This window comes from Nicotiana tabacum, chromosome 15 (genome assembly GCF_000715075.1).
Source record: "Nicotiana tabacum cultivar K326 chromosome 15, ASM71507v2, whole genome shotgun sequence".
Classification (NCBI taxonomy): Eukaryota; Viridiplantae; Streptophyta; class Magnoliopsida; order Solanales; family Solanaceae; genus Nicotiana; species Nicotiana tabacum.
In genome coordinates, this window is record NC_134094.1 from 130,873,083 (window position 1) to 130,886,431 (window position 13,349).

The following is a 13,349-nucleotide window of genomic DNA, read 5'->3' on the forward strand; positions in this document are numbered from 1 at the left end:
ATGAGTCGCGAGCCGGTGTTAACGAGAGGCTGGAGGTTTGGAGACAGGCTCTTTAGTCTAAGGGTTTCAAGCTGAGCAGGACGAAGACGGAATACCTGGAGTGTAAGTTCAGCGCTGAGCCAGGGGAAGTGGGCGTGGATGTGAGGCTTGATTCGCAGGTCATCCCGAGTAGAGGCAGCTTCAAGTACCTTGGTTCGGTTATCTAGGGGGGATGGGAGATCGACGAGGATGTCACACACCGTATTGGGATAGGATGGATGAAGTGGAGGTTAGCATCTAGAGTCCTGTGTGACAAAAGAGTGCCACTGATACTCAAAGGTAAGTTTTATAAAGCGGTGGTTAGACCGGCCATGATGTATGGGGCTGAGTGTTGGCCCGTTAAGAACTCACATATCCAGAAGATGAAAGTGGCAGAAATGAGGATGTTGCGGTAGATGTGCGGGCACACTAAGATAGATAAGATTAGAAATGATGATATCCGGGAGAAGGTGTATGTGGCTCCCATTGATGACAAGATGCGGGAAGCGAGGCCTAATGGTTCGGACATGTTCAGAGGAGAAGTCCAGATGCTCTGGTACGGAGGTGTGAGCAGCTATTTACGGAGGGCACAAGAAGAGGTAGAGGGCGGCCTAAGAAGTATTGGGGAGAGGTGATCAGGCAGGATATGGCGAGGCTCCAGATTTTCGAGGAAATGACACTTGATAGGAAGATGTGGAGGTCGAGTATTAGGGTTGTAGGTTAGGAAGTAGTTGAGTCGTACCTTACTTCGTAACATGGTGGGACTAGCCATGTAGGGTTTTTATCTAAGATAACTAGTGGGAATGTTGTGGCTTAATATTTTGCTTTTCAGTGCATGTCCTATTTACTAGCTATCGCTTTTGCTTTACATCTCTCTTCTAGATTTTATGGTGTTCCTATTTTTCTTATGACTGTGGTGGTGATACTAATATTGTCTCCTTTTACTTTACATCTTTCTTCTGGATTTCACGGTGTTTCTATTTATCGTATGATTGTTGTTATGATACTAATATTGTCTCCCTTTTTTCCCTTTTGTCTTTTGTCTTTTTTTTTTCTTTTTTTTTTGAGCCGAGGGTCTTTCGGAAACAGCCTCTTTACTCCTTCGGGGTAGGGATAAGGTCTGCGTACACACTACCCTCCTAGACCCCATTAGTGAAATTTTACTGGATTGTTGCTGTTGTTGACTTTAATTTCGTTGTAATTTTCCTCCTACTATGGATCACATGAAATGAATTTTTTGTAATGAGAAGTTACATAATATTTTATATATAGATATCAAAATCTTATACACTGTTCATCCCAAAAGTTACAACTAATATTTTTATGCCAATACAAGAACCTTTTTTTGTTGTTTACAGCACATTCGACCAAGTTTCGCTGGATCACATGATGACATGTACGTCAACTACTAACATAGGCGTAGAAGCTTTAAAAATAAACTTTTTATTTTATAGATATTTCTCACCTGATCTATTTTTTAAAATATATTTTTTCTTTTATCCTTTTTTTTTATGTGTTTTATGAAGAAAAATATTATTCTATTTTTTCATGATTGACTGGCTTAAATATTTTGTAGAAAATGACTTTCCTACCAAAAAGTTAAAAACATTTTCTAAATTTTTTCTCAACCTTCCCCGGCCTCCAACCTCACCTCCCTCCGCCCCCTAATATTGCCATTGCTAGCCCCTAGACCCCGACTTAATACCCTCTCCTTTTCTTAGCCATTCATCTTACATTGTGTTTGTCTAAATTATATATTTTTTTAAAATATTTTCTACTACTTAATCAAACATCAAAAATTAAGTTTAAAAAATTATTTATTTTACAAGAATTATATTTTCCTTCGTACCAAACACACCCTTTATTTTTTCTCTGTTTTCTTTCTCCATCAATAAGACAACTACATCTCCTCCGTCAGTCAATTATCTGTTACCTTCCTGCCATTTCCAAATTTGGTCTCTCTCTCTCTAAAGTTTGTCTTCTTCTTTTCCTTAACTTACCGTTGCTTCTTTTGGGGGAAAAATTGGTATGGATTTTAGCAGTAAATAAGGAGAGGTTTTGATAAATACCACAAGTGGGATTAAATTAAATTATTTAATTAAATATAAATATCATATACTTCCTCAGTTCACTTTTTAGTTTTTCATTTTTGATTTTGCACACTAAAAAAAATTAATGTATGTATTTTACAATTTCACCTATAATAATGATAGCATTTTAAAAAGTTTTGGATAATGGTTTGAGGAATAAGTAATTAATTATAAAAGTAAAACATGAAAGACCGGTTTTCTTTTGATTTAGTTTAGCGGACAAATAAGAGGAAAAATATATTTTTAGTATAGTGAACAAGTAAAAGTAAAATGAGATACAGTTAAACATTTCTATAACAATATCGTTTGTTCCGAATATTTTTGGATGTTATAGCGAAATGTTGTTATAGAGAATATATATTATAATATAAAATAAATATTAATTCCGTAAAAATTTAATTTTTATAGTGAAGTGTTATTATATAGAGATGTTAGAGATAAATCTGTCTACATAAATATTCGACAAGATTTGATCATACAGATTATAAGTTTCTTCACAACAATTGATAGAGATTGTTAGCTTATAATTTGGTGACACGTGCATATCGGATAAGACTTGTTATCTGCAAGCATAAACTTTGTTTTATTCTGAGTGAGACATAAACTACTGAGTAGACAAAAGTTGTATGAGATTTCCTCTCATATCTTGCCAAGTGGATTATAGGTCCCACTTTTCAGCAAAACAATTGGGTCGTTGTTGTTTATTTGTTTTTCAGCAAAATAATTGGAAGTTTGGAACCGTTGAATCCATGGTTAAATATGCCACAGAATATAATTATGGCAATGAGACGGAATTTAAGGTCATAAGAAATTAACCACACAAAACTTCAAGGACCACTTTAGCATTTTTATCCTTTTGATATTCTTTATCGTTATGTAATGACCCGCCATGTCATCATACCACATAGACGACATTTGGCATATATTAATGCCATGTGATATATGCCATAAGGAAGCTTACATAGGAGGAAGGCTAGGCTTGTAGAGAATTCTAGAGAAAGCCCTTATCTTGTAAATATGAAGGACTTGTGTAATAATTAATATTTACACACTAGCCCCTAGGAGACTAGTATATAAAGGGGGCATTCATTAGTAATCCACCAAGCAAACAATTCAAGTTCTCCCTATTACAAAGCTTCCTTTAACAATTCTCTTGTGTTCTTTCTACCATGTTTTAGCGATCTTGAGTGTGGTAAGGCTGACTTGGCATACCAAGAACGATAGCAAGTTATGCAAGATATTGAGCGAGTTGTCAAGTGCCGCACGTGCACTTAGTTAACAACTAAGGACGTGATAATGTGGTATAGAGCAAAGGTTGCAACTAAGGGAATTGCGAACGACGGAGAAATTAACACTGCCAACACCCAAGCCAACATCATCCAAGATGTTGCTGGCAAGAGTGGTCATAACAAAAAAAAGAATGTCACCAACAACAGCTAGGAGGGGCCACCCGAGGTTGTGTCAAACGAAGGGCTTACATCCCAAGAACCATCTGTCACTGAGGCGAGGGAGGATGAAGTTGAGGTCCTGCCCCAGGACGTCTCGCTCGGTAAAGAGTGGGTGATGAAGATGAACGTGGGGATGGACGTCGTGGAGATCTTTGGCCAACGCTTAGGGAAGGTGGAAGGCACCCTTAGCGTTCTTGAGGGGCACACTCTTGAAGAGATTGAGAGTATCCGAAATGACTTGGAGGGACATATATAGACCGAGATGGAACTAAGGCAGACACATCACTGCCTTAGAGTGCAGACTCATGGAGGTTTTGAGTACTATCGATTCTATGAAGGAAAAGATAGAGTCACTCGAGGAGCATGTTAGTGCTGGCATGACCGAGGCAGCCATCAATGTTGTGGTAACGAGGGAGGCCAAGATCTAGGCTCCCAAACCCCAGTGTTCAAAGGTGTTCGCGATGCACAAGAAGTGAAAAACTTCCTTTGGCACTTAGAACTACTTCAGGCACGACAAAGTGAGGGATAACGAGGCCATGATCAACATTGCAGTGTTGTACCTCTCAGAAACTGCCATGCTATGGTGGAAAAGAAAGATAGCTGGCGTGGATAAAGGTTTATGTACTATTAGCACGTGGGATCAATTCAAAGCCGAGTTCAAGCGACAGTTCTTTCCAAACAATGTCTTGTATGAGGCGAGGTGCAAGCTTAGGGAGTTGAAGCAAATATGGAGCATACATGTCTATGTCAAGGAGTTCACTACCTTTATGCTTCGAATCCCCAACCTAACCAATGATGACTTGTTGTTCCACTTCATGGACGTGTTGTAAAATTAGGCTAAGCAGGAGTTGCAATGCCGGTAAGTCATAGATATAGACCAATCCATAGTAGAGGCCAAATCATTGATGGATTTCAGGCATGACAAGCACGACAAAGGCAAAGGCAAAGAATCAAAGGTTAACACTGTCAAAGGTGGGGAAGACCGTGGCAAAGGCAAGGAGATACAACAAAATTACTACAAGACTCAAGATTCCAAAAAGTCGAGTGGCCATCAGGGCTACGCCGAGAAGAAGGCGCAGGCCGAGAAGAAGGGATGTTACATATGCGGAGGGCTGCACAACTTCAGGAATTTTCCCGACCTAAAGAGCCTCAGCGCCATGGTCCGTGAATGGAAGGAATAGTCGCAAGGAGAGAGTTCAGGAACCGCACATTTGGGTATGATCGGATTATGTGGTGCTGTCACGAAGCAAGCTATCCAACCTATCGAGAATGGCAATCAGTACGTGGATCTCACCATCAACAACAAGCCTGCTCGTGCAATGGTGGATACTGGAGCAACACATAATTTCGTGACTGAGGCTGCCGCAAAGAGACTAGAATTGAAGCTTGATCTAACCAACTCTCGCGTTAAGACTTTGAATGCCGAGGTACAGAATGCGCGTGGGGTAGCTAATGGAGTTGGTGTCAAATTGGGAACTTGGAAAGGTATGACAAACTTTATCGTAACCGCTATGGATATCTTTGACATCATATTGGGAAAAGAGTTCTTTAGACATTGTCATACTTTGATCGAGATCTACCTCCAACATCTCTTAGTTATGGAGCTAGAAGGAGCTTACATGGTACCTACAGTGACTATGCCACACAGACAGATCCAAGCAAAACTCTCAGCTATGCAGGTTGTCAAGGGGATCAAGAAGGGGGAACCGATGTTCGTGGCAACCATCGCAAGTCTGGAGGAAGACAAGATTTTTCAAGAGACACTACCACCTTGCATAGAGAAGTTGCTTGAGGAAAACAAAGACGCCATGCCCAAGGAGTTGCCTTAGCACTTGCCGCCTAGGCGAGAGGTGGATCACAAGACTGAGTTGGAGCTAGGGGCTAAGCCACCCGTATTTGTCCCATATCATATGGCACCGCCTGAGCTAGAGGAGCTCAAGAAACAATTCAAAGAGATGCTAGATACTGGTCACATTCGCCCATCAAAGGCACCTTTCGGCGCACCAGTATTGTTCCCGAAGAAGAAGGATGGATCTTTGCGCTTGTGCATACGCTACCGAGCACTTAATAAGGTCACAGTGAAGAATAAGTACCCGTTCCCGCTCATTGCTGACTTGTTCGATAGATTTTTGCAAGCCAAGTACTTTACCAAGGTGGATCTTCGCAAGGGCTACTACCGGGTTCGCATTGCAGAAGGGGATGAGCCGAAGACAACATGTGTGACGAGATATGGAGCCTTTGAGTGGTTGGTGATGCCATTCGGCTTAACCAATGCACCGGCCATATTTTGCACCCTTATGAACAAGATGGTTTATCCCTACCTTGATCAATTCGTGGTAGTCTACCTAGACAACATAGTGATCTATAACAACACCTTGGAGGAGCATATGGAGCACTTAAGGAAGGTTTTCCAAGTCTTGCGGGAGAACGAGCTATACATCAAGAAGGAGAAATGCGAGTTTACACAATCAAAGGTGCACTTCTTAGGTCATGTTATTAGCAATGGTGAGCTACGCATGGACGAGGCTAAGGTACGTGCTATCCAGGAGTGGGAGGCCCTTATAAAGGTAACTGAGTTGAGATCCTTCCTTGGCCTTGTTAACTACTATCGTCGGTTCATCAGTGGCTACTCAGCAAAAGCCGCACAATTGACTGAGTTGCTAAAGAAGAATAAGCCATGGGTTTGGACGGAGCATTGTCAAAAAACGTTTGAAGGCCTTAAGGCAGTTGTAATAGAGGAACCAGTCTTGGCTCTACCTGGCTTTGCCAAGACATTTGATGTGCATACAAATGCCTCAAACTTTGCCATTAGGGGTGTCTTGATGCAGGATAAGAATCCCATAACGTTTGAGAGCCGCAAGTTAAATGAGATGGAGCGACGTTACATGGTGCAAGAGAAGGAGATGACTGCCATTGTGCATTGCCTTCGTACATCGCGACATTATTTTCTTGGGTCGAGGTACGTGGTCAAGACCGACAACGTGGCTACTAGCTACTTTCAGACGCAGAAGAAGCTCACACCAAAACATGCTAGGTGGCAGGATTTCTTGGCCGAGTTTGATTATGTGCTGGAGTACAAGCCGGGCAAAGGTAATGTTATAGATGATGCCTTGAGACGGAAAGCCGAGCTTGCTGCCATCACTTCAGCAAGTTGGGACATTCGTAAGGCTATAAAATAAAGCATGCAACATGATCCAACAGCCAAACAACTTATCGAGTTAGCCAACTAGGGTAAGATGAGATATTTTTTGGTAGAAGGCGGCCTATCCACGGGTCGGCGGGTCTATGTGCCTAAGTTTGGAGACATTAGACGGCAGATCATAAGGGAGAGTCATGATACAATGTAGGCTGGTCATCCAGGCCAACATCGCACTAGGGCCTTGGTCGAGTCAGTCTACTATTAGCCATGCATACGAGATGACATAGAGTGTTACGTAGAGACTTGTCTTGTATGCCAGTAGGACAAGGTTGAGCAACAACAGCCCAGAGGACTTTTGAAGCCACTACCAGTTGCAGAGAGTCCATGGGAGAGCGTGACTATGGACTTTATCACTTGCCTACCAAAGTCCGACGGTTATGGTACTATTATGGTGGTCGTGGATAGATTTTCCAAATATGTCACCTTCATGCCCGCCTCACCAGGTTGCACTGCCAAGGAAGCCGCCAAGCTATTCTTTACGAACGTGGTTAAGTATTGGGGCTTATCAAGGCATATTATCAGTGATCGAGACCCCCGTTTTACTGGGAATTTTTGGAGAGAGTTATTCGACATATTTGGTGCAGAGCTGTATTTTTTCACTAGTTTCCACCCACATACAGATGGACAAACGGAACGGGTCAATGCCTTACTTGAATGTTACTTGAGGCATTATGTAAGCGCGCATCAGAAAGATTAGGCAAGGCTCCTAGACATCACCCATTACTCTTATAACTTGCAGCGGAGTGAGTCCACGGGGCTGATACCATTTGAGCTAGCCACAGGACAAAAACCACAAACTCCACATTCATTACCAGCCGCGTTCGAGGGAAAGAGTTCGGGGGCTTATCATATGGCCAAAGGATAGGAGGAACAACTTGACACTGCTAAGTCCTACTTGGATAAGGCAGCTAAGAAGATGAAGAAGTTTGCGGACTGTAAGCGGCGTCCCACAGACTATAGAGTTGGGGACATGGTGATGGTGAAGTTTAACCCAAGACAGTTCAAGGCACTGCGGGGCATGCATCAGAATTTGATTCGCAAGTATGAGGGGCCATTTAAGATCGTCGCCAAGGTAGGCAAGATCTCATACAAGCTTGACATGCCACCGTATCTTAAGATCTACCTTATCTTCCATGCCGGCATGCTTAAGCCATATAGTGAAAACAAGGATGATCCGAGTAGGGGCCAATTAAGTCGAGCGCCTATTACTATCACCGCCGCGCATGATCGGGATATTGAGGCTATCATGGATTATCAGGCCAGGCGAAAACATGGGCAAAAAGCCACCGCTATGTTCCTCGACCATTGGAAGGGGCAATCACCAGAGGAAGCCACATGGGAACGATATGAAGACTTATGGCAATTCAAAGATAAAGTCCGAGAGTTTATGCAGCAGCATTACGCTGCAGTCGTCGTAACATTAGGTAGGGAAAGTGTGATGACCCGCCATGTCATCATGCCACATAGACGACATTTGGCATATATTAATGCCATGTGGAAGCTTACATAGGACGAAGACTAGCATTTATGAGAAGATTCTAGAGAAGTATGGATATTTCCTTTGGAAGACTCTAGATCCCTATGGATTTGTTAGAAAAATCCTTGGAATCTTCTAGGCTTGTAGAGAATTCTAGAGAAAGACCTTATCTTATAAATATGAAGGACTTGTATAACAATTAATATTTACACACTAGCCCCTAGGAAACTAGTATATAAAGGGGGCCATTCATTTGTAATCCACCAAGCAAACAATTCAAGTTCTCTCTAATACAAAGCTTCCTTTAATAATTCTCTTGTGTTGTTTCTACCATTCTCTTAGCGATCTTGAGTGTGATAAGGTTGACTTGGCATAGCAAGAACATGATCAAGTTATGCAAGATCGTGAGCGAGTTGTCAAGTGCCGCACGTGTACTTAGTTAACAACTAAGGAAGTGACACTTAGCTGTGAAATTCTTTAGCATTTGTTTTCTCTCATCATATGCTATTTGAAGAAGTTAGGTAGAGAGAGGAAGATGTGACACCATAGGCGAATCTCACATCGACAAAACACGGGAGATGTTGGATATACGAATAGACATGCCTTAGACTCTAGTCACACGTTTTAAAGTCGTGCGAGCCTAGACCCAAAACGGACAATATCACTAGTGGGTTGAGTTGTTACACAAGATAATATTATAATGCTATTACTAAATATTACCCAATTAACCACATACATTATATTTTCAAATTTCTCTCTTTCATATCCCTAAGTATTCCTTTTTAGAAAGATAAGGAGGTCGAAGAAATGATAAGAAAAAACTAAGATTGAGTAAGGAGGCTATATTTTTAGAAAGTTTGGAGTTAATCTTACGTGATAAGTCGTGATTTTTGCAAATTTTAAGCCAGTTAATTTTTCACATTAGATTGTGTGTTGTTTACTTTTCTGTATTTTACTTACCACGCGTACGAAACTAAGTTAAAGTATCAATGTCTTAGGTAATTCTGGGAGACATTTAACCTAACAAATTTTATTAGAGGATTCACTGCATATTGGTGCAAAAAGAAACAAATTTATGTTAACAACTGCAATCAATTCCCATTATTGAATCAAATGCTCTTCAGAAAATAAAATAAATTTTATTACAAGTTCCTAATACTCCTAAGAAAGAATATCTCCCAAACTGTTTTCAGAGAGAAACATAAGGGAATTTGCATGATCCACGACCTGCCCAAAATTGCCAAATCAACAAAAATGTTTATTAGTTTGTAATATCATGAATATGATACAAAGTAAAATAAACTAAAGTATATGAAAAGAGTGTATTTATATATACTAGTAGTATAAATATTTTTAACACTAAGGTCTCCTAAAATATAACTACCGCTAGAGGTGTATAAACCGAACCGGAAAACCGCACCAAACCGAAAAATCAAACCAAACCGATTAAAAAATCCGACTAGGTTTGGTATTGAGTAAAAAAATTTGAACCAAACCGACGTATAAATATATAATTTTTTATATATAATTTTAGGATTTTATATAGAATTTTCTTTAAAAGATGTCTAGAAATATTTGAGATCCTCTCATGGGATATAATATTTAATAGAACTATAATGTGCATTCATTTTTATTTACTTTAAATAATTTATTGTATCACTTTCTTATTATGTGTTATTGAAATGCGTCAATCATCTCTTTGTTCTTTCATATTCATATGTCAAGATTTATTATATGTTTCGAAGTGATATTTCGATAATCTAAAATTACATAGAACATATCATTATTTAGGTATCATATTAATTTTTATGTTTAATTATTAAATTTGGTTAACCCTGAAAACGTACATCAACCAAAAACTATTGGTAGACGACTAAGAAAATAAATTATTATGTGTTACTAAAAATAATTCTCCCATAAGATCACTTTAATAGATCATATGTTTGTTATTTTTTTTTAAATTTTTAGTAAACATATATTTACTTATCAAAATTTTATCTATAACTTTAATAATGCAAAATTGAAATAATATTCATGTAACAAAAAAATATCGAAAACCCGAAAAATCCGATAAAACCGAACCAATCCAAACCGATATAATTGGTTTGGTTTGGTTTTGATAATATCCGAACCAATCCGGTCCATGTACATCCCTAACTACCGCTAATATAATGTAATAAGTGGTATTATTAACCTAGAAAATAAGACATGATATCTGCTAAAGCAAGTTAAAATACACTAAAATATAAAAATTCTTTATGCCGTCGATATATATAAGTTAAATCATTCTTTAAAAATCCCTTTAATTTGTTCTCGATTTTCCATTCAATGTTTCTATAAAGAATCCTACTACTATTATTTAAGAAGGAAAACTTTGGGGGTACTTACTTGGGTCAACAGTGGTTTGAACAGCAAGCCCATTGAAATGACAAGTTTCACCATCTTTTCTAAACTTAGCCCAATATGAACTAAATGCATAATTTGCATGAGCAACAATAGAAACAGGTTGATAACATGATTTTCCAGGAGAAAGTTCATCACAAATTCCATCTCTCTTACATGCAAATTCCAAAGCTTGTCCTAAATCCATTTCATTCACAATATCCTTTGCCAAAACACACCATAACTTCCCATGAAATGGTCCATTATTTTTTGGCACTGGTAACTTAGAAAATTCAGCCTCTGATATCTCTCCAGTCAAGTCGATATCGTAAATTGGCTTACCATTAGGTAGTAACAATCCCCAGTGCCTCTCGGTACCTGGACCTTCCTTTTGATTTTCATCATAGAGTGAAAAAATAAGCGTAGGTATCGTTGACTCTGGACGAGCTGGTGTACCAATAAGTGGTTGTGATGTCAATCTACGTACAAGATTTCGATTATATGTAGCTGCATTGTAGATATTAGCACCAATTTGATCATAGTCACCTCCATTAGGCCATCCAGTTTCTGCTATTGCCAATCTAATATTGTAAAACCCTAATTTTTCCATTGCAAAAATCACAGAATCAAGCATTTGATCCAAGAGGTTTGTGTAAACATAGCCACTAACTGGATCCTTATACATTTGAGTGCCTTTAAATAGTGCAAAATCAAGATTTATGGAAGATGGATTTTGGGACCATGAGAAATAAGGATAAACATCAATAAAGAAGTAAGATTTTGTCCAATTCAAGAATCTCAACAATGGTATCAATAGTGAGTTTCTTGGAATATCTAACCTAAATTCACCACTGGAAGGTGGAAATGAGGTTTGTAACATGTCCATAGCTAAAGGGGTACCAATTTTAATGTTGTGAATTCTATGTCCATCGATCGATTTCTTGATATTTCTCATTGCTGGAACAAGATCATACCATAAACTTTGATCATCCTTGTTACTTAAAACTTCATTTCCTACTAAAATATATCGGATCATAGTGTTTGGATAGTAAGAAAGAACGTTATCGCGTACCCATTGGTTTGCAACTGATTGATTTGCAGCTACAATTGAGATTTGATCATTTGGTACCATGATTGAGACATGAAGATTTGTGCCTGATAATAATCTAAGTATCTCTGGATTTGCATCATATAGCTTGACTTTACCAGCTTTCATTGTTTTTATAAGCTCTATTGATTCATATGGAGATGGTAAGTTGTTTCCTAGCCTTCCATAATTTACTCCAATCATGTTTGCTAGTGGAAATGCACCTACAAAAAAAAAACAAAGAGGAAGAATAAGATGCAAGAATTAGTACGCATTTGGATAATATTTGATTGAAGCTGAAAAAAGAAAGAATGGTATTTGAAATCTAAGTTGAAAAAGAGTATTTGTCACCTGTTGTATTTGGACATAAATTTTACTTGAAAAAAATTTATGTTTTGTGGGTGAAAACTATTATTTCTACTTTAAATATATACTTCTAAAACAAGCTTTTCAACATTTGACCAGTACTTATAATACTAAAGTTCAGTATTTGCAAATAATAGCCAAATGGGTAATATTGTAATCATTCAAGAAGATTAAAGAGAAACTAAAACGACAATCTTTCATTAGAAGCTAAGCATTATTTGAGGGAATATATACTAACCTGAGAAAGCAAGAAAAGAAAGGAAAGCAATAGTAAAAATGACTTCTACCATGATTTTCTCTTTGAACATCTTAACCAAATTTCAAGATTTTTAACAAATTGGATTGCTTTTTGTGAAGTGAAATTCCAAATTTGAATGTGTCGTTAAGGTTGAAATAGAGAGGTTTTTATATGGGGCGAACTTAGAGGAACAGTTGAACTACCAGAATATAGAATCTGTAAGTAACTAGGTGAGACAAAGATTGTGAGAGTTTTATCAAGAAAGTGAGAAATTGAATGAGGAAATTAAATGCAATAATACATTAAAGGTATGATTCTGGAATTTTACATAAATAAAGTGAAGGCGAAAGACCATGGGATGTGAAAGTTGAGTAGGTAAGTAACTATATATGCATATGCTTCATTTGTTATCTTCAACTTGTTTATTTACTTCTCTTTGTATGTTAAAGAAGTGTAGGAAAATATACAGAGGCTGAGCAACGATCAGACTTTATAGGCTCTAAATTCTAGAATAGCGATATTAGGGGATAATAACTGGATTCTGAATCTATTTTTTTTATATTTAATGAATTTTGTAATATAAATATAGATGTTGAACTAAAGCTAGTAGGTACTTTTTATTTATTTATTTATTAAAAATGTATTGAAAAATAATTTAAATGACTACTCAAAATAGAAGACCTTCTCAATCCATCATAATCTATTAACCTACAACACCTTTACCTCTTATCATGATTCGAACGATCATCTATTCCATTCGAACGATCATCTATTCCAATCTCCTTTAAACCGTCGACTGATAATAAAGGAAACAAACTAATTATATAAAATCTTCCTTCTGAAAACAGCAATAAAAATAGTTCCTGATTTTAAGGGTGTGTAGTTGTGTAGCTTTATTTTAATTCTATTAAACTTATCTTCAATAAAATTAAGTGTATTTTTTTCCTTTATCTTTTTGCATCTGTAGTAATTCGATTTTAGATCTTATAATTCATAAAATATATACATGTTATGACATGAATTTTTGTTTGTGTTTTGTTTTTC

The 13,349-nt window shown here is 37.9% G+C and overlaps 1 protein-coding gene across 2 annotated transcripts; it reads right to left on the minus strand.

Annotated features, from left to right (window-relative positions):
- Positions 1–9,304: 9,304 nt before the first annotated feature.
- LOC107762616 (putative glucan endo-1,3-beta-glucosidase A6) lies at positions 9,305–12,460 on the minus strand. Of its 2 annotated transcripts, none has more exons than XM_075231878.1 (3): positions 12,306–12,460; positions 10,621–11,925; positions 9,305–9,459 (listed from the first exon to the last, which is right to left on the minus strand). In XM_075231878.1, exons 1-3 carry the CDS (start codon positions 12,373–12,375, stop codon positions 9,422–9,424), a joined length of 1,413 nt encoding a protein of 470 aa, XP_075087979.1. In that variant the 5' UTR covers positions 12,376–12,460; the 3' UTR covers positions 9,305–9,421. The 2 variants fall into 2 exon arrangements, with proteins under 2 accessions (XP_075087979.1, XP_016436469.1); XM_016580983.2 differs by lacking the exon at positions 12,306–12,460 and adding an exon at positions 12,053–12,197.
- Positions 12,461–13,349: the final 889 nt, after the last annotated feature.

What these genes read in the sequence shown, in the direction of transcription:
- LOC107762616 (XM_075231878.1), bottom strand. Translation starts at nt 12,375, where the DNA reads ATGTTCAAAGAGAAAATCATGGTAGAAGTCATTTTTACTATTGCTTTC. An exon ending in TTCTTTTCTTGCTTTCTCAG is followed by an intron (nt 11,926 to 12,305) that starts GTTAGTATATAT and finishes TTTTTTTTGTAG; the next exon opens with GTGCATTTCCACTAGCAAAC. An exon ending in TCAAACCACTGTTGACCCAA is followed by an intron (nt 9,460 to 10,620) that starts GTAAGTACCCCC and finishes AATTTTGGGCAG; the next exon opens with GTCGTGGATCATGCAAATTC.